Genomic DNA, 20,636 nt, shown 5'->3' with positions numbered 1-20,636 from the left:
GCAATAACCCAGAAGACAGAAATCTTCATGTCAGAGCATGTTTGGATCTCTACTTCCCAGGTCGATGGATTAGGCGAGCAGGTCCAATCGCTTGGCCACTTCATTCACCGGATCTCACACAAGCAGATTTTTCCCTGTGGGGATACATTAAGGATCACGTTTACCACCCACCCTTACCCAACGATCTTAGAGAATTACGGAAGAGGATTCGTTGGTTCGAACCAGAACACACATTGTGCTCGATTGAACACTTAAAACTCACATTCGTAATTGTAAACTGTATATGTAGGCTATGAAATAATTTATGAGAAAACACTCCCATATCGTTAAGTTGTTACAATGAAAATTAAATTAATTACAATTGATACTATGCTATAAAAAATAAAACGCTAAGTAGAATTTGCCAACCGGCAGCGGCCCGCTGCCCGCGAGCCACCGATTCGGAAACATTTCTTTACAGCATATTCTGTTCTGGATGACAGTGAGTGTGATCTAGTGTCATAAAAGGCAGATAGACTTTTACGAGCTGAACGACCAGCAGGATCCTTAGGACATGGCTCCACGGCGTCCGTATTTTGTGTAACGTTCTTCCGCCATGCAAGGCTTGGAACATGAATTCAACTGTCAGTAGAACAAAATGCAACTGACGATGGACAGGCCTATAATTACCAGGCTACTGGCGATTTCTAGTGTTACTTACTGCCTGTATGAAGGACATTAAAGACAGGCCTTTGACCTGTCTCTTTGTCAAGGCGACTCGTCATGGGGACGAAAATGGCGTTTGTATTCATTAGTGCAATATTCTGTCGATCAGAAAAATGAGTGATGTGCACTGTTGTGGGTGTTTGAAGAACCCGCAAACGAGGGTTCCTTATTGTCTTCATAACCGTCTCAGTCCTCAGCAAAATGAACCCAGCTCACACTCTTCAATATTATTTTCTTAAGATCCATTTTGGTATTATTCTGTTACCCATGCCTGGAGACACCAGAATAGTAAAAGTTTCTTCATCCTTTCGAACCTACGTTTCACGCATTTCTAGTCTCTCAAAACCAATGAAACGGTAGCATTTTTGTGTGTTATTACAAAAGGAAAGAGAGGACTAGGAAGAAGATTGATACAGCTAACCGACGACCTTAAACAAGGAAAGAAGATGACGTTCCAGGAATTAAAACGAGAAGCCGAGAATAGGGGAAACTGGAGAGCTCTTTTTGGGCAGAGCAATGGACCTGTCGTAAGACAGAACACTTAATAATAATAATAATAATTACAAAAGGAGGATCTTTCAGTAAATGGTAGGTCACAGTTCATAACGTTAATTTTCCGTCACTTGGATCACGAAGTAGCTTCAACGGCCTGTACACAGAAAGGCTACTTAAGATGCATTGGGGCTTCACCTCGTCTGACCCGGTACTTGGTTGGTGTCGGAATACAGGCAGTTAAAGTTGTGGGAGCGGTAAACATCTGGCTTCCAGGGCCCAATCTTCAGATTAATTCTTCAAGCACACCCACGTTGTCAAGTATGAGGCTTTGGACTAGGAAGATGAGTACAGTCAGTTTCAGAATGCTTTCACCACACTTCGGCCAGATACAGGCAACTGTGTTGTTCGACCATGTTTCTGCGAATTTAACTTTACTCTCGCTGCGTGTTAGTTTATTCAACGACATTGTTTCAGCTCCAAATGCTGTGTAGTGTGGAATGGGACAGGAATATGGTCGTCCATGTTATGTAAGGAATTGAAATCAGGCATTTGCGTGTGCCGCGTTTACCGACAATCTTCTAAAGAGGCTAGGGAAAAACACGATAAACCCGAGGATACCATAATAGTTGGTGGAGATCCGAAACCGGGTGTGTCCAGAATCTAGTCTTCGGGTGTTGCAACTTTGCCATATGCTTGGTCGGTGCCTTCTGTCTACTGTGCCTATCATTTGCAGTAATGGAATACATTATGTTTGAAAGACATCGTATTGTCAGTGTTTTCAAATAGGCCTTTTGTAGATATTTGATTAATGCGGCTAACATTGAAACATTGCTGAAATCTAGCTGGGGTAAGTTGTCACAACTTAATATTCGACAGAATTTGTTTCAGACATCCTCGGTGGAAAACATAACATTGACTCCCTACGAGGTAATAGAGGCCAGACACTTATGAAAACAAGCGGAACGTCATGTTCTTCGCTTGACACTTTCTTCGTAACATTTTAAATTAAACTAAACTACTTTTATGTCGATGTTGGCATTCTGGATTGTAACGCTGCATGGACGTGTAGGTAGATGTCAACATACTGCCCCCAACTTCAAGGCTGAAGACCAGAAGACCAATGTCGAAATGTTTACCGCCTTGAGAACTTTCGTAAACTGCTTTCACTCCGTTACCGCTAAGTGCAATCGGAGATGAAGCCTCCAACTTAGGACCGGGGGTATGTTTATGTGCTTCTCGGATTTCTTAATACACCCGACAGGATGTATTAAAAATAAAAGAATTGTTGTTCATTACTACCTTATGATTTTACGTTGCTGTTGACGGAAAAGAGAAATTAGATCGGTTCTCCGTTCTATCATTTGGTCCCATTGGTACAGTGAGACGCGGTAACTTGGATAAACGCAGAGTACAGAACATCACGTTTGCGAGACGCTGCTGTTATTAGTAGAATCCGATTCGTATTGAACGAGTTCAAGAAGTGTAATCTGATTTAAATCAGTTGGTGCATGGTAAGCGTTAGAAAAAATTGTGTGTTTTGTACAGTGTACTGAGTGACGCTGACTCAGAAGAATTAATACGTATAAGACCATGATAAAATATGTAAGGGTCGTTTATGTTGCTTTGAACATTGGAATTGATAATATGTTTGTACAGCATTATCATTTAGTAAAACATGCTTTGATGGTTCATGTTTGCGTAATTTTTATGCAGAATTAAAATTATAGTTATGTTGTAGTAGTAGTTATGCTAACCTTAGCTGTAAGTCACTGACTTCGTTTTCAGGAACGTTCGTTCCGACAATTGAATATTTTTGTTAATATGTGTTTAAACCAGGCAAATATGAACACAACCGGGATCACTAAATTCTTGGACTATGTCCATCGTCTGTGTTTCTAAAAAGAACACTACGTTTCAGAAGCTGGATCTGCTTCCATCCTCAGGTTACAAAGTGGAAAGATGTACCTACTCAGATGGGTCCGATAATAATCCGCCTTTACACCTAATTTGACAGTGTTGTGAGACATCTTGTAGGACAATGAACCTCGTGACCTTTCTTTGGAGACGGTTGTCTTAAACATTTTGACCATCAGGATCACTTTAAATGGACATCGTATGCTGTAAGCGTGAAGATGTTCGTCAACCATAATAAAGCCTTGAGGCGTGGGTTTTATCGTCAACAATGTTGTATTCTTTTTTCCCTCTTATTCCTGTTTTGGCTTCTTGAAGCGCCTCCAGCATCAGACCGAAAGTAGTCTTATTTGGGTGGGGACACAATAATCTGCTTGTCGTTCTTCCAAGAGTTTACCGAAGTTGGTTACAAGGAACCGAAGCAACTCTTTCGCGATGTGTCCATAACCGTATCCAAGGTTAGTTTAGTTAGTATTGTGTGGCAAAGTAATAGTATGTTGTTTTGAGATGCTGCGTCGAGTGTGAGTCAGTCAGTTGGACAGAGGACGCTGAAAACAGCGGTCATAACCATCAGTAGTCACCTATGTTGTAGGAGGGTGGGTACTTGCTTCATTCCTCTCAGTAGTTGACATCCTTGTGCTGAAGTCATTCTCGATTAGTCTTCCTTCGTCATTGTTCGTGACAGCATCAATGCCTGTGGTAGTTCAAAACGCCGATATGGACCCCGTTGGTCATAAAGGTAAGTTCAAGTGATGGGAGTTGATAAAATTAGTTGAGTGATGGATCGATATCACAGTAGTTTATTGAATGTTGTTTATCAGCTTAATTAATTTTTAATTTGTTTTAAAAAAAGTTTGAAACAAACATCATCTTCCCGCACAGAGCACGCTAGTGGGAGGTTATTATCTGTTAATGTTTAATTTCCTACGACGACTTATAGGCTGGGGTTGAACACCCCCCTTTCTGTTTGATTCAATGTCAGTTATTTCGTTTTCGCTGCTAGTCGTTTTTTTTTAGAGTTTTAAGAGTGGTCCTATGATTTTTATTCTGCCATATTCTTACCATCTCATCTGCTGACAAGACCTGTACCCAGGTGGATATGTTGAGACAGTTGGATGACAGATGTCCAGTGATGGAGACTAGCTCTATCTAACGGACCCAACTGAGTAGGTACCTCTCGCCTGAAATCGGAAACAGAGCCAGTTTCCGAAACGTCGTGGTTTGTTTCTTTCAAACAAGGACAATGGAAAAAGTTAAGATAGTGAATCATTTTAAGTGTAATCCACCACCGTCAGAACTCTTTATAATTGGATGACACAATACTTACTGTGATGTGGTTTAATGCTTCTTGCATTATTCTTAAGCATATGAAGACGAACTGTTAATTGGTACGAACAGGTAGTCTACAGCAGTTGCATTCTTTTCCGTGTACAAACGCTTCAGTAGTGTTAAGACACCACTCCGTTCAGCGTAAATCTAGTGTCGCGGTGTTAATTTAAAAATAGAAGTTGAACTCTGCCGCTTATAAACTTGCATCAGAAGTCAATTACTTTTATATTGCAAATAAAATACAGTCTGCAAGCCTGGGTGACGAGCTGGCTAACGATGCACTTTATCACAGTTCAGTTCCGCTGGGTTACAGTATATGGAGTGCCACAGAACCACGAAAGTAAGACATTTGTTTTTCGGTTCTCAGTGTTAGCCGGGCTAACACAGTTAACATGAAATAGGATTTGAGGTTGTCACGGCGGTGAGTCTGAAGATTTTGTCTTCTGGATCGGTAAATTTCTATCAGACTACACGGCGCAACATCCCAGAAGTCAGGAATTGTTAACGTAAAACATTTTGGTTAAAGGGTTCCTAGTTGAATAACGTGCCTCACTGAAGACGGCTGTCTTCCGAGTTTTTGCGCTGGTAGAAGTTTACTGACGTTTTAGAGGTCCTTGCTGCCTCCATCATCAGGGTGATCTGAAACGTCGGTAAACTTCTACCAGACTGCAGAAGACAGCCATCTTCAGACCCACCGCCGTGAATACCTCAAATCCTATGTGCCTCACTCGTTCGTATTGCTTGGGTGGAATCTGTAATCGGTCGTATTTTATTAACGAAAAGCGGAAATAAGGTATAACGAACCACTTAAAGTCATAATTTTAACTTCGAAAGGCGAAAACATTTAAAACAAAGAGCCCAACTTTCCATGATGGTATTTTTAAGACCCAGGGAGAATTGTTTGTGCAATTTGTGTTCATCATTCCAATTTGTGAACGCTTGTTCCAAGTTATTGTAGCGAAGCCGGTAAAGAATGCAATATTCACAGTGTCATGTTATCATTTTTCGTTTTATAATGGAAATGCACCGGTGTCGTGCGGTCTCATGTCAGCCACCACACAGATTTTCAGCATGCAGAGTAACCTACATTTGCGCTTCGTCTAAAAGTTTCTCGTGGCCACCATATTGTTAAACCTGAAATTAAATTAGATAATTAAAAAGAGAATTTACTTTGATGTCGAACTTTATGAAAATCGCTTCAGTATTTAAGTACTTACTATTCGCGAGGTCGAGGGTTCAAGTTTCGGACCGGCTATCGTGACTGAGGTTTTCTTGGTTTTCTTCAGTCCCTCCAGGCAACCCCAGAATAGTACCTTCAATTAGCCGTTGATATCTTTTTCAAGTCTTACTGCATAATCAAAATACGAATTTGTGAAGTCTGAACTGCCTCACGTTCCTAAATATTACGAAATGAACTTGATAAAACCCGATCATTGTCTGAACAAATTTCTGAATTACTGTTGAATGATAATACGTCGGGCCTGCAGACAAGTCAACGGCATTATGTTACATCGGGAGGCAGCTTTAAGACTCGGGTAGTTGACTTACTCAGTTCCACATAAACGGAACCTGAAAAATGGGCCTTTTGTAGAATACAGATTGCTCATATGACCAACGGCCATATCTAGTGCCTGTAGACTGACAGACACACACACACCGACATGTACAGAGGAATTGTGTAATTAATACATATATTAATGAATTGTGCTACTGTTCTACAGGAAGTCCCATTTATCAGTAGGCCGACCGGCTAGAAAACTGTTCGCCCACGCGTGCCCACTGCTGGCCGACAGTCCCTCGATGCTTGCTGGCATAGCTCGATAGCGCTGCGTGTTTAGCATGATTAGTTGTCCTTGAGATTCTTACAAGTACAGTTCACGGTGTTGTGAAATACAGAGTTCGAAAATGAAGTATGTTTTGAACAGAAATGATTCATTAAGAAACATTTGTACAGCATTCTTCGTGGAAGAAATGCCGTAGAAAGTTTCGTAGGAAGTATTCTGACAATACATTGCCATGTAAAGCAACGATCTGCAATATCGTAACAAAATTACGTTCTGCGGGATCGGTGCTGGCCAAAAACAAATCTCGAAGAAGACATGCATTGCATGAAGTCTTCGGCGAACGAGTTATAAGTCGAGGATTTGGCCTTCGCGATCACCCGAATTAAATCCTTGTGACTTTTATTTGTGGGACACGCTGAAAGAAAAAGTACATTTGAACAATCCGCACACTTCGGAAGAACTTCAAGAAAATATTAGTCATGACATTTTTGCTATTCCCGTACAGCGGCTTCCACTTGTGTCTAGGAACATATCTTCACGATGTTAGGCATTCTTAGAAGCAGAGGGTCGTCATTTCGAGACAGTTCTACAAAATAAGGTAAGCTAGACTACAGCGGAAGAAACGGGCCGTGGATAACCGGCTACCGCGGCAGGTTTTTGCGATAAGCGTGCCGTGTCAGCTGCCGGATCCAGTCTAACGATTAACGGTGTACTCTGTAGAAACCTGCTGTAGCGCACAGCCCGCATGTGGCAACAGTGCATCAGTTTTATGGAGCTTGAATTTACCTCTAAAATTACAATAGCTTAGTCAACTGTAAGAAATTTTGTAAACATAAAAGCGCATATATAATTCCAGTGTCCCTGTAGCCTTACGCGATGGTATTTACTTAGGCTTGTGTCCAGAAATCTCACATATACAGACATAATTTATAAGGGAACCATAAGAAGAGGTACATCGAAAACCAGTTATCAGGTTACACAGTGCCATTGTACGCTTATAACTAATAATTAGTTGTGAGAGAGTCACATTATGTATGAATGACGGTCTGCTAATGGACTGCGTTAGAACACGCTTTTAATGCTCAAGTACTTTTTATCTCTTTTTCGATATGTGACAGAACAAACACGTTTGTGAATTAGTTCATAATGGCTTAGATGTAACTCGAGTTTTATTTTACCGTCATTACATCGCGACTTATAAGGCCGTGATAGTTGTTAAAAATCCAATCTTTGCGTTTGAATGCATTGATTTCCGTATAAAAACGTATAATCTTGAAGTAAAGAAATAATGAGGTGAATAACGATAGCTGTTAGGGTGCGGTATATATTTGGACAACAGCCAGGAATTGTTAATTGTACCGTAAGGCATGGACGGTTGAGACTTGCAATTAAGTTACGTTCGCCACGTACTTTAAACGGACGTGGTTGCTGTCATTTCTATAGAAGGGAAGGAGAACTGTTTTGATTATTTTAAGTAACTTCCATGAGGAGGGTGTGGAGAGAACAAGTTATTCGACTTTTCTTTTCTCGCTTGCTTCTGTCTCGAACACAAAAACATTGCAATAAAGGAACTACTGCCTTCAAGGTAGACAAGAAATTGCCCAATCTTCTTCCAGTGAGAGTGAGGCGCCGGAGAGCTTCACTCTCATCACTGTCTAAAACCCGTCATGTTGCTATATTAGACTATGCTTCGTCTTTTCACATTCTAGTGACGTGTTTGGGGTCCGCAGTGCCGCGCGGTCGCTGGGTCCGTGGGTTCGAATCCCACTCAAGCCATGGATGTTGTGTCGTGCTGTCCTGTGTACAGGTAGAGGCCTTGCGACGGGTCGATCCCTTATCCAAGGAGTCCTACCGAATGTATATAGATCGAGCCAACGAAAAGTTTGAACCCGCGGTGCTCAGGCACTTGAAGTATCCCCAGTAACGTGTTTACTGTACTCGTATTTACGCCATTTACATGTTACTGAAAAACTCCCTCCCCGATGGATCTGCACTTCATATATTGGCCAGGACTCGTTCATTACTGTAATCATCATGTACAAAGTTTTGAAGACGTGAAATTATTCTGGTTTATGTAACATTGGCATTCAAAAGGAAAGTGTCTGAGGAGACTTAATGCGATTAATTCTGAAATCTAGTTTAATAGATGCGTGGTGGGTGACTCATACATGCCGATTTGGTGATCCAAGGGCAGATTCCATATCAGGTAGAATCAATTTATCTGCAAATCTTAATTGAACGTCTTCACGACTCCGGTTTGTGGTTGAGCTAAGGAAACAGATTTACAATAAAAGTTTATACGTAGTTCATTCTGTTGAGTGCATGCAGATGGCCTTCCGAACAAGAAGAGGACATGAGATTTGGCCGTTCGATGTTACCGTAATCGTCCATACGCGTTACATATTTAGTTATTTAACGACGCTCCAACGACGTCAAATGCTACTGGTTGATGTAAAAAATTATGGAGAGTGAGGAGACGGTGATGATGGTCTATACAATTAAGGAGTTCATGCCGCTGGGCTAACTTGCTCCGTATGTCAGTTTCAGTTACCAACGTTTTGGAAAATGTCTCTCCTCCATCTTGGGGGGGGGGGGGCAGGGGTGGTAGCCAACAGTTGACAAAGGAAAACCGAAGGAAAAAAGAAAGGTGATTGTGTTATGTCATGATTATTTGTACTTCAAACTCGTTATTGACGACTGATCACCCGAGAAGACTTCATTACGTTTAGTCAGAATGGAAACTTCCAGCGGCTGTACCTTTGTTACGTGCTCTAGAGCAGTGTTGCACAACCGGTGTATTTAGGTTTTTAGACAGCAGACGGAAAGGCAAAGGATCTTGAACTGAATGCTATATACCGACAAAGGCCAATGGTTATCTCTATGAAAACGCTGATATCAGTCCTTGACTGTTGAATAGAATTGTGCGGTCGCTAGTTCCGTTTTCCGCCGTTGTTGCCATATAACAAGGACTCCCCGAATTTATTCCGCTCTTCATCTCTTCGTGACTGAAATTTTTATTTTATCGAATTTTTTAAATATTTTAATTTCACAATTTTAAAGGACAGATTAGGTACCATATCTATCATGTTGTCTGGTGACAAGACATGAACTTTAGCATAGTTTTCTCTGTGTTAACTTTAGACTACCTTCCTTACCAGCATCTAATAGATCTTCTGTGTTTCATCGTATTTATATTTGGCCCAATGAATTATCACTATCAGAATAGACCAGAGACTGATGTGTCCCTCTTTGTTTCCCTGTACTTGACTAATATCTTATTATAAAGCAACGTTGAAAAGGAATGGTGATAAAGCATCAAATTTCATACCATTCTGATTGGGAAATGCAGTACACAAATGTGGACTGTACCAAAGTCTTCATTTAAATACGTTTATTAGGTAACTAGTTTTCGGGGTATGCTGAATTCAGTGAGAACTCTTTAGACTATATTACCTCGTTCCGAACTGGTACTTGAAATCTGCAGATAACTGATTCAGTGTCCTGTTGTACGTACATTATTTCTCTAGCATGTGACGAATTCAGAATATCGGGTGTAGTTAATGATTATTTCTTAAGTCCACATTGATGACGCCCGTTACTTCCATGGAGGCTACGTATGGAGTTAGCCTTGACGGCCCGTCTCATTACTACTGTCTTGTAATTAACACCGCATGTGTGTCAACTTGTGATCTTAACTTTGAGTTGTTTTAGTTTATTTTTTTATTCTGAATTTAAGTGTGTTTTAGTGCTTGGTTATGTTTTTGTTTGTTTGTATTTTTATTTGTTTGCACTTCTACAGATGGTGCAGCAAACTCAACCACTAACACAAAATTAATCGAAGACACGCCAAAGAAGAAATTGACAGGTAATTATATTTTTTATTATTACAGTTACAAAACACAAGCTATTTTGATCTGCCTAAGCAAGAGTAAGTTAAACTCGGTAGATATGTAGCTGAATGTTTATCAGGGCTGGAAAGCCCATATTAACTGCTGTCAGTGATTGATCGGCAGTGACACCACAACCATGGATACTTTTCCAGCAGCAGTTTGTAAGGTATTCAGTGATAAAAGAATCTTCTTTCACAAATGTAGTTCTTCAAGTAGGTGTGGAGTACTTTATTCACTTATGCTTGGGTGTTTTTGTAAGAACTGTGTTGATCTAAGTTTTGTTATCTAGTAATTAGATTTGACATAGCATGTGCTGTTTTTTACCGTTTTCTGTACAAGCGCCTGTTTTTGTGTGCTGCACTGTGCTTGTCTTGTAGAGGAAGAAAGCCTTGAGGGAGCTTCCGATCTCGAAGGAAAAAGTGTCGAGAAACATAAATCTTCGAGTAAGTACGAGTTTATGTACAAATTTCATTATAATACCAACTAAACAATTCGGCATCACAGTGTTGTGTTCATTAACCAAACTGACATCTTCTAGGGCTCGGAAGACAATGTTATCGAAAGTTATACCGCTAACAACAGCATATAACCTAATTCTCAGCATATTTCACTGCGTGACTTTAAGATAAGAAAGCGATTTTCTTGTACACCGAATTGATATTGCAACATTATATAGCCAATTAATTGTAGGCAGTGTGCGATAAAGTATATTAAATGAGACTTCTTATCAGAGATAAAGCTCTTTCTGCTCTTACCACCGCGCCGTAAGGAATTTATATAGGGACCATTTTTAAACTCGGAACTAGATGAAAGTGAGTGGCGTGGTAAGAAAATTAATATACCCATTGAATATGGGGCGCAAACTGCACCCCCAAGATCTTCCTTTGGTTTATAGCCGGCGGCTTTCTGCCCGTTGGGTAGAAGGTTGGTTAGGCCCTAGAGCACGTTTGGATCTTGTGGCAAAGAGAGATATTCTTCCGCTCTTTCGGGGATCGAATAATGGCCGCCAGCCGTTTTACTCACTGAGCGATACCGACTTAGTGTAAAAAAAATCTTAGCACCAACCGCTTTGCAAGGTAAGTGTAATGGGGAACGAAAGTTGACTGGAGGACTTAAAATAACTCACTGTTGGTTTTTCATATGTCATGTCTAACCTTTATTGTGTGATAACCTGCAGTGTATTTTATGTGCGAACGTAGAGTATGTTTAAGAATCATAAATCTTCCAGTAACCTCCCATGGAACGGATACCTCGTCAGTGTATGTGCGATCATGACAGAATTCTGTTTCTCTGTCTTCATTATCACCAGTGTATTAAACGTTCAAATTACAACGCAGCGTTGTTAATTGTTGTATCAGTTATTTGACAATCTTGACATACTGTGAACCGTTTCTGCATAGTTGTATAGAGATATAACTGAATTATGCTCTTCAGATGCGCTTGTGATTAACATACGCTTAGTTTTTGTGTGTATGAAACACTTGTGAGTTTCGTTAATACACACACACACACACACACACACACACACGTGCGCACGCACGCATATATATATATATATATATATATATATATATATAATAAATTACGCCTATGTAAATTGTCGAAAAGTGTGCTTAAAACCTGTCGAGGGTCCTTGCTATAATAATTGGTGAAGGTGCATGTTGTTATTACCATATTCCTTGCCTGAAGGTAGGAACCTTGATCGAAGGTATTGAGAACGGGTGCTGAGGCGAATATCTGAGGAAGCAACAGGAAGATGGAGAAAATTGTGTAATGAGGGAGGAGATTAATAAATTTTGCTCTTCTGTAAATGTTGGGAAGTAAGATGATCTGGATGAGGCATGTAGCACGTATGGGAAGAATGAAAAATACATATAAATTTAGTCGGGATATCGGAATATACGAGATCACATGGGAGACCTAGCAATAGATAGGAGGTTCATATTTGGAGGTTCATATTTGGACGAACCTTAAGGAAATGGTTTTTGAGGATGTGGACTGGATTCATCTGACTCAGGGTAGGTTCTGGAGGCATGATTCTGTGAACGCGGTAATGGATCTTCGAGTTTAATAAAAGGCGTGAAATGTTTTGCCTAACTGACCAACTAATAGTTTCTCAAGAGGGATTTTCCATGGAGTTACTCAACAGTTTATATCGGAACAATAGCGATGAAGTTCTTCAAACTATCTCGCATAGTGTAAAGCAATATTCATCGACGGGTGGTTGGCATACATATCGCCCATCACCATGGTGGGGGTTTGTTTGTAGTGGCTTATTGATCATCCTATGACCCATTTTGTGTGCAGTGTATTACAGTAGATTATGACTACTGGCGTACTGCGGAATATAAAGTGATAACTTCATTTACGGACATTTTCGGAAACTAGCAATGCCACAAATTTGATGCGAGTGTACAGATGATATGATCTCTCTTATTGCCTATTGCTTTTCGTCTCTTTCTTGTTGCTAATTGCTTTTGCTGGTGTGAATCTGCCTAATTGTACTGTTGCATAACGCGATTCCTGGGCCGGTATTGCTCCACGGTTGATTCTAAGAGGTATTTGTAAAATTAAATCACACATAAAAGGATGTGAATAAAATACACATATATGCGAAATAATAATCGGTCCCTTGTCTAGATTAGAACATGGAATGTACTTACAGAGTAAGAAGCCGGAACACAGTCTTCTCTAGGCTGTATGCAATCGCTGTAGGGTACTATTACATAGTACACATAATTTAAGTACCGTCATTAAATCTTAGTACGACAATTTGTTTGAAACCGCAGATACGGCGAAAGAATAACACAAAAGACAAAGTTTGCAAAACACACGATCAGTTTAGCTTCTCTAGAAATCCCTGTTGCACGTCCGCTGACGTGATGAAAGGTTAAGGGCGAATCTCGGCAACATCCTGAAAGTACCCAAGATCCAGCAGAGATGACGATTAAAACATATAAAATGGCGGATTTTTATTTTGCCTTGCAAAACTGTTCATTTCTTAGTTGACAGAGACGCAGTGCTGTACTGTATGTCGGAAAATATTGCTTCCAGTGGCATTAAAAGTCTGTCATCTATTTAATAGCGACTTGTATCAAGTGAACTCATCAGAGCTAAAGTGGTACAAGTAATCATAGGTCTAGAAGTGTTGTTATAAGGATATGTTTTCAGTTGTTTTTTACTGTACACAGTTAAATCACATTTGTACTGCAGCTAATAAGATTACCTGGTAAGCATACCAAATTACCCTACATTTTTCATTTGGTATTAACGGGAAACCATATTTTGTATATTAAAATAATGTGACTTGTACCACTTAAGCTGAGAGGAGCTCACATATCAATCGAATATAGCCTACGGTGAAATACGTCGAGGTCACTTATTTTATTGGGCCAAGGATTTTGTGTTGTTCTTTATTCTTGAGAAAGACTCACGATAGCATTTACTTCGTTCAGGATGGCCTTGCCATATTCATTTTCACGAAGTTCATTGTTCTAGGATGTATATGTATGTCAAGAGCCATAGAGTATATGAATGAACATGGTACACGTTCATTCAGTTGACTGTACATATAACATTCCTTATTCAAGATCACATTAATATAACATTGTGTAACATTTAACGACTGTTAACAGAGTGAAGACTCAGCTCTACAGTAAAATGTGTTATAGGGGTGGGCACTGCAGAAATTTACAAATAGACTGATTGATTTTAACTTTCGGGAGACTCAGGAACTTATTTAACACTTCAGAAGTTGTGTTCTTCTTCTTGGGCATACAGCTCTTAGAGTTTAGCCATTGCCTCCTTCAATATGATGGCCCATTCGGCCCTATCTTCAGCTCTCTTCCTCCAAATCCTTCTCGACACAATCAAACCATCTCAGCCTGGGTTGCCCTCTATCTCTTCTCCCATCTGGTTTTCCCATAAAGATTTTCTTCACAGTCCTGGTGTTCTCCATTCTGATTAAGTGACCTGCCCATTCAAGTCTTCTGACTTTTATTAAAGTTACAATATTTGGTTTGTTGTACAATTTCTCAATTTCCAAATTACTGCGGATTCTCCTTCCATTTTGGTCTTTAATAGGACCATAATTCTTCCTCATGATTTTCCTTTCCCATCGTTTCAGTTTGTTTCATTTGCTGAGTCATGGCCCATTTTTCACAACCTTATATCACTGTTGGTTTAATTATTGTATTATAAATCTGCAATTTAGATTGTTTTGATAGATATCTTGTTCTTATCACTTTAGATAAAGCTTGATAGCATCTATTTCCTGCAGTGATTTTGGCTTTTATGTCTTTACTACAATCATTATCCCATGTACCTATTGAACCTAAATATCTAAATTCATTACATTCTCTATATTCTTCAGAGTCAATAGAGATTTCCCTATTTTCTTCATTTCTTAATTTTCTCTTGGATGTATTCATGTAAACTGTTTTGTCTACACTAATTTCAAACCCTATTTCTCTTGTAATATTCTTTATTTGTTCATAAGTTTAATTTATTGCTGCTAATGATAGTGTTACTATAACTACGTCATCTGCATAGGCCATATTTTGTTTAGTTCTATTAATTATACTACCACCTGGATTTATTGTAATATTACGTATAATCTTTTATAGTATTATATTAAATAACAATGTTGATAATGAATAGCCTTGTCTCAGGCCACTTGTTTCGAAATTTTTTGATAGTTTTCCATTAATTCGAATTTGGTAAACTGTTTTTGCTAAAGTAATTTTTACTAAATTTATGATTTTCTGTGGTATACCAAATTATCTTATTATCTCTATTTACGCTATCACACGCTTGTTTAAAATCTATAAATAAACTTCTTCTGTGTGACTACCTAAATATCTGGCTATGACATTCGTAAAAATTTTGTAGGTCACATTTAGTAAGGCAATTCCTCTGTAGTTCTCACGTTGCAGTTTATCTCCCTTTTTATAAATAGTGCGGATAATGGCAGTTTGTCAATCAACTGGCATTTCCTATTTTTCGCATATCATTACAATTAGGTTATAAATTCTGTCCCAAAGTATCCTGCCTCCATGTTTTAAGAGTTCGGCCGCTATTCCATCCTTTCCCGGAGCCTTATTCATCTTAAGCCTTTTGATAATCTCATAACCCATGGTTCTCGACGGTTTCTGAACATCATTTTCTGGGCCGTAAAATTCAATAACATTTTCATCATCAGCAGTATAACTTGGATTATTTAAAAGTTCTTTAAAATACTGAGACCATCTGTTCATCACTTTCTCTTCTCCACCTATCAAATTTCCTCCCCTATCTTTACGTATCGTTGTTCGTGGTTGATACCCCTCTTTGAATCTTCTAACTTCTTGATAAAATTTTTGACTTTCTCTTCTCACTTTAAAAGTTTGCATTTCCTGCAATTTCCCTTCTTCATATTCCTTCTTTTTCTTTCTACATATTTTGTATGCGTTTCTGCGGCCTTTTTTATATTCCTCTGTTGCTATCCTTGTTTTCCTATTTAACATTTTTTTTCTAACTTCATTTCGTTCATCTATGGCTTCTTTACATTCTTGATCAAACCAATCTTTATGTGCTATTCTAGTTCTATATCCAATCACCTCCATAGCTGTTGTTTGTATGCAAAACTTAATCTGCCCCCATTCCTCCTCTATATTAACTGATTTTGATGATCTATCTTCAATTCGTTTCCTTATCTCCTCTCGAAATCTAAGCGATGTACCTAAATTGCTGAGTTTTGCCGCATCAGACTTTTGTATTTTCTGTCCTGGGCTCCTCCTTGTTGTAGTAATTATGGGTCCGGATTTTATTTTAACCATAAAGTGGCCACTATCACAATCTGGTCCTCTGCAGCTTTTAACATCAATTATATCCTTTACATGTCAAGACATGATCGATTTGATTTTTCGTTTCTCCATCAGGGGATTTCCATGTTTCTTTATGGATATTTCTATGTGGAAATAACATGCTACTGATAGCTAAACTGTTAGTTATTGCAAAATCACTTAATCGATTTCCATTTTCATTTTCTTCTGCATGTAAACTGTATTGTCCTATATTTGGTTTTAGGGATGTATCTTTCCCTAACTTAGCATTAAAATCTCCAACGATGATCTTTCTGTCATATTTACATGACTTTTGGAAGGTTGTGGTTAGTTTATCATAAAATTCATCCTTGATATCACCATTTTTTCCTCTGTCGGTGCATGGCTACATATTAATGATGTGTTACAGAACCTTCCCTTAATTCGTAACATACATATCCTTTCATTAACAGCTTCAAAACACAAGATTGAAGATTTTAAGGCTCTTATGATAAAGAAAACCAGTACCGAAATCGTTCCTTTTATTGCTTCCACTTCAGCATCCATCAAATCTCTTGAACTGCAACAATTTTTATCTTATATTTGTTGAGCTCATTCATTAATTGTTTCACTGCATCAGGCTTATACAGACTACGTACATTCTATGTGGCAAAATAGGTTACCGTGTCCTTTTTCTTTTGCCAAGGTCGTCTTACAGGATCCGTCTGGCCATCACATTTAAGTTTCTGAATCAGTTTATTTCAGAGTTGGGGGTGATTAGCCCCCAGCCTCCTAGATTTGATTTTGGGGTTTACTCCCCTAGTGGGGTTGGTTTCAACACACCTATGAGCCCCCTCTGCCCTATCACTTGGAGTACTTCTTAGTCTGATCCCTACCCTTTGACCTGTCCGGCAAGGGAGGCCCTACCAGTAGCCACGCTACCGCCGGCATAGCTCTCAGGGTCATGGGGATACGCGAACTCCACCACCCACGCTAAGGTCTCTGGTGGGTATTTCATTTTGTAAAGTTTACAACTGTAATATCTCAATATTGTCTTGTTCTTAACCGAGAACCATCAGTTATACTTAGGAGCATTTGATGTCTGTTAATAAAGCACTCAAATTTCAAGTTGTTTTCCACCAATGATTCATATTACAGCTTAATCATAGTCACTCTTACTGAAGGTAACGAATATAATATCTCATTTAAAAATTTAACAAATGCATATCAAATTCAGGTAAATTTTGCCAAGAAAACCTAATTAATGTAATTTCAGTTTTGATCATAATTTATTTGAGTGAAATATGATGTGCACTGACATTTTTTTCCATAAGGAGAAAAAAATATCATCGGAATTTAATTTGCTATGTCCATATTTCAATTCATTGTCTTTTTCATATCTTGTTCTGTTCTGGTCAGAACTGCTAATGTTCTATTCTAAAGAAGATGAGCTATCCATTCTGAGTAAAGATTCAAAACTGTAGTTATTCCACAAGAGGAACAGGTTACATCTGGACAATTTTGTATCTTTGCTTTATTTTTGTACACACTCTTACAGCTTGATTCTGTATGTGAAACTTCTAACATCCTTCTCCAATAATACCTGAATGTGATATATTGTGATGTGGTGTGTTCATCTGTGACTGCTTTTACCCACAGGAAAGGTTATGCCCATAAGAATTTTAGCAGTTTACCCATAAGTATCAAATGCGACATCTTCTTCTTCTTCTGTGGCTCTCCGGTCTGTATTCGGTCCATGGCCTCCTCAATTCTCCTCTTCCATTCGGTCCTCTGTTAGGTCCATCTGTCCGAGGCTTTGATTGAGGTTTCGAAATATCTTCCTTTTTACGGTGCAAGGTTGTTAGCCTTGCGAACAACCCCCAACCTGGAGGACCAGGGTACCTGTCTTAGTCTGACCTCTCCCCCTCAACCAATCTGGCTAGGGAGGCCCTACCAGTAGCTCTTGGGGTCACTGAGGTACTCAAGCCCCACCACCACGACAAGGTGCAGGTACCATTAAGTGAGGCAAATGTGACATCTGCTGGTTGTAATGACAATGACTTTTCTAAATGAAGTTGCCTTCCCTAAATATTTTCATATTCCTTAATTTTTGTTCATTGCGTTATACTTCAGCTTCACTAAAACTGTAGTAATGACATTTTAAAATGTTCCTTGCAATCTTGACCTGAAGTTTGTATAGCTATCATTCTAAATCTTTGGGCAGAAATTGCTTGGTCCTTCTTGATTGCTTCTCAAAGTAGTTTGCAGGTGCTATTGTACTGTGTGTATTTTTAAGAGTATTTCTGAAGAAATAAGATGAATGAGAACAATTATAAATATATTTATGCTGTTTGTTATGTTTACAAATTATAGTAGATTCCACAAGAGTTTGTTCATGTCTGTAGAACTAATGAGGAGCATGTAAGCCATGATGGTCACATTCTTTGGCTGCCATAAAGATTCAGTAATATATATATATATATATATAAAAAACCAAATTGTGAATGATTGAAATATGTACTGACATGTTTGTCTCTTGTCAATGTGACACCGTGCATTCTCAGGTTGTGGAAGGAGGAAGCAGCCTCTGTAAGTTGAGGATAACTGGTAATTTGAAGATGGCTCTTCTGAGTTGTTGCACTGTGTAGTCTGGTAGAAGTTTACCAATGTTTCAGATGTCAATTATGAATTAGCAAGCATGGAAAACTGACAATGTTTTTGTCGAACTGTTTGTGAATTTAGTGAGGGTCTAACAACTCCTTACCATAAGAAGCTAGTATGTTGAAAGAATGCTACAGAAAACGGACTTTTTTTGTGAAAATGGTAAAGAACTGCAGGGTTTTGTAAAAGTAGGAAACTTCTTAATCTATAAGGATGCTCCATTTTTAAAAGATGTTTGTGTGTCCATGTTTTCTTGGCAGGATGCTGGTATGTATTCTAGTGAACTGTAGAAAAGTTTTACAGTGTGAAAAAATAGATGACATTGGTTTATTTACATAGATTCTTCAGTTTTTTTCCTGGTTCTGTGGTATTGTAGTTGAATATTTCAGAATCACTATTAATGAAGTTTTCATTCTGAAGATTGTTACCCACTTCTTCACAGTTAATGCAGTTTCTTTGAAATAATCATACATAATATCTACAAAGAACTAGAACATTGTTCTTCTGGTGTGTGGATAAAAATATGCTTACATGATTCTCATTTCTTTCATGTGTATCTTATCAGATATTCACTATATCAGACATTTTTCCAGGAAGAAGTTATAAATATTAATTTTAGAAAAATTCTATATTTTGTATCATTTGTCTTTTTTGCATAACATACCATTTATAAGAAAATAGATATTTGGTTTCCACACATTCCAGTAGTTCAGAAATTTATTGAATCAGTATCATTATAAAAGTTTAAATTATTCCAGGAAAGGGTCTTGCAACAAAACATTTGCTGGGTCAACAGCAGGCATGAAACTTGTATGATATTAATAGTGTCAGATCCTGGGCTATGTGTTTTCCATATACCTGCATGCATGCACATCAGTGAACACATATTTTATGATCCAGAGGCTAAATTGTATGAGAGAAGGATTTAAAAATAACCTTCATTTAAAAAATGTAAAGTAAAATTAAAATGAATATTTATTTTACATATACAAAGCCTACATCTAATTCATAACATTTTACTGCAACTTATGTTATAAAACAAGGATATATTTCAAAGAACCTGTCAAGAAAGGAGGTGACAATCTGGAGTTTTGCATGTGAATGTATTGCTTTGTGCTGTCTTGTCTCCATGCCTGTATGTGTTGCACTGCCCTGAATGCTATGTTGCATGTGCTGTGTAGATCCACGTTCCACCAGTCTTGATGCTCTGTGGGAGAGTGCCCGCAGACTTAGCGAAGCTGGGGTGAGACGTGCTTCAGGTAGGTTTGCTGTTAATGATATTTAGTAGTATATTACTCAGGTGAGAGTTATAAGCTAATGCAAAATCTTTAATAGGCATTTTACAATGCTCTCATTAGACATCTGTTAGAACTACTGCATAGTATGTGTTACTACCGACAACTGTAGAATAAATTGTCACTTGTCTGTTTAACCTTTAACTTACAATGATTACATCTGAGATATGGAAAACTGTGACTCAAAACTCTGTACAACAGACATTAATTTGTGTAGCATCACTGGTATTGTTGATAAAAGCACTTCATTCAGATAGTTTTAATACAATTTTGACATGATTTTGGTAAATAATTGAATTGCACGTAAAAAGACAAAGACCTCAAGCTAAATTATTTAACAAAAGTTGAACAGTTGAATGTTTTAACGTGTGTATCATTATTTTCAGATGCCAGTATTGTGTTGACAGAGGACACAGACAGTTTCATTATTGGTGACCGAGTATGGGTGGGTGGTACCAAGCCTGGACAGATAGCCTACATTGGTGAGACACAGTTTGCACCAGGAGAATGGGCTGGAGTAGTTTTGGATGAACCAGTAGGTAAGTTCCTAAAAGACAGTGATACATACCTTATTTGTTTAGCATTCACATTCCAGGGTAAGTGGAGGGAGACTCTCAGTACACTCTTAAATTCTTGTAATAAATCTGAAAGTTATCTTATTTCATTCAGAAATTGTATAACCATAGACAGTTGTTAAGTGATTTTAAGCAGAGCACATTGTTTATGTTTTGACAATGCTGTTATCATTTGGCCAAACCTTTAATG

The 20,636-nt window shown here is 38.5% G+C and overlaps 1 protein-coding gene across 11 annotated transcripts in view; it reads left to right on the top strand.

The window, feature by feature from the left end:
• The window catches only part of CLIP-190 (Cytoplasmic linker protein 190), a 99,084-nt gene that overhangs the window by 52,782 nt on the left and 25,666 nt on the right, over nucleotides 1-20,636 (top strand). For 4 of the 11 annotated variants that reach the window (XM_087341856.1, XM_087341852.1, XM_087341851.1 and 1 more), the window contains exons 3-6: nucleotides 10,024-10,089; nucleotides 10,492-10,557; nucleotides 19,758-19,835; nucleotides 20,258-20,410. In XM_087341856.1, the coding sequence (XP_087197982.1) occupies nucleotides 10,024-10,089; nucleotides 10,492-10,557; nucleotides 19,758-19,835; nucleotides 20,258-20,410 (363 nt within the window). Of the gene's footprint in view, nucleotides 1-3,625; nucleotides 3,851-10,023; nucleotides 10,090-10,491; nucleotides 10,558-19,757; nucleotides 19,836-20,257; nucleotides 20,411-20,636 lie in introns of those variants that run through there. The other 7 variants (XM_087341854.1, XM_087341857.1, XM_087341855.1 and 4 more) reach the window with 7 other exon arrangements.

The sequence above is a fragment of the Zootermopsis nevadensis genome, unplaced genomic scaffold (assembly GCF_977971745.1).
Source record: "Zootermopsis nevadensis isolate Lab colony 2312 unplaced genomic scaffold, Znev_1.0 Znev_ptg000094l, whole genome shotgun sequence".
Lineage (NCBI taxonomy): Eukaryota > Metazoa > Arthropoda > Insecta > Blattodea > Termopsidae > Zootermopsis > Zootermopsis nevadensis.
This window is presented reverse-complemented; position numbering and strand designations above follow the sequence as displayed.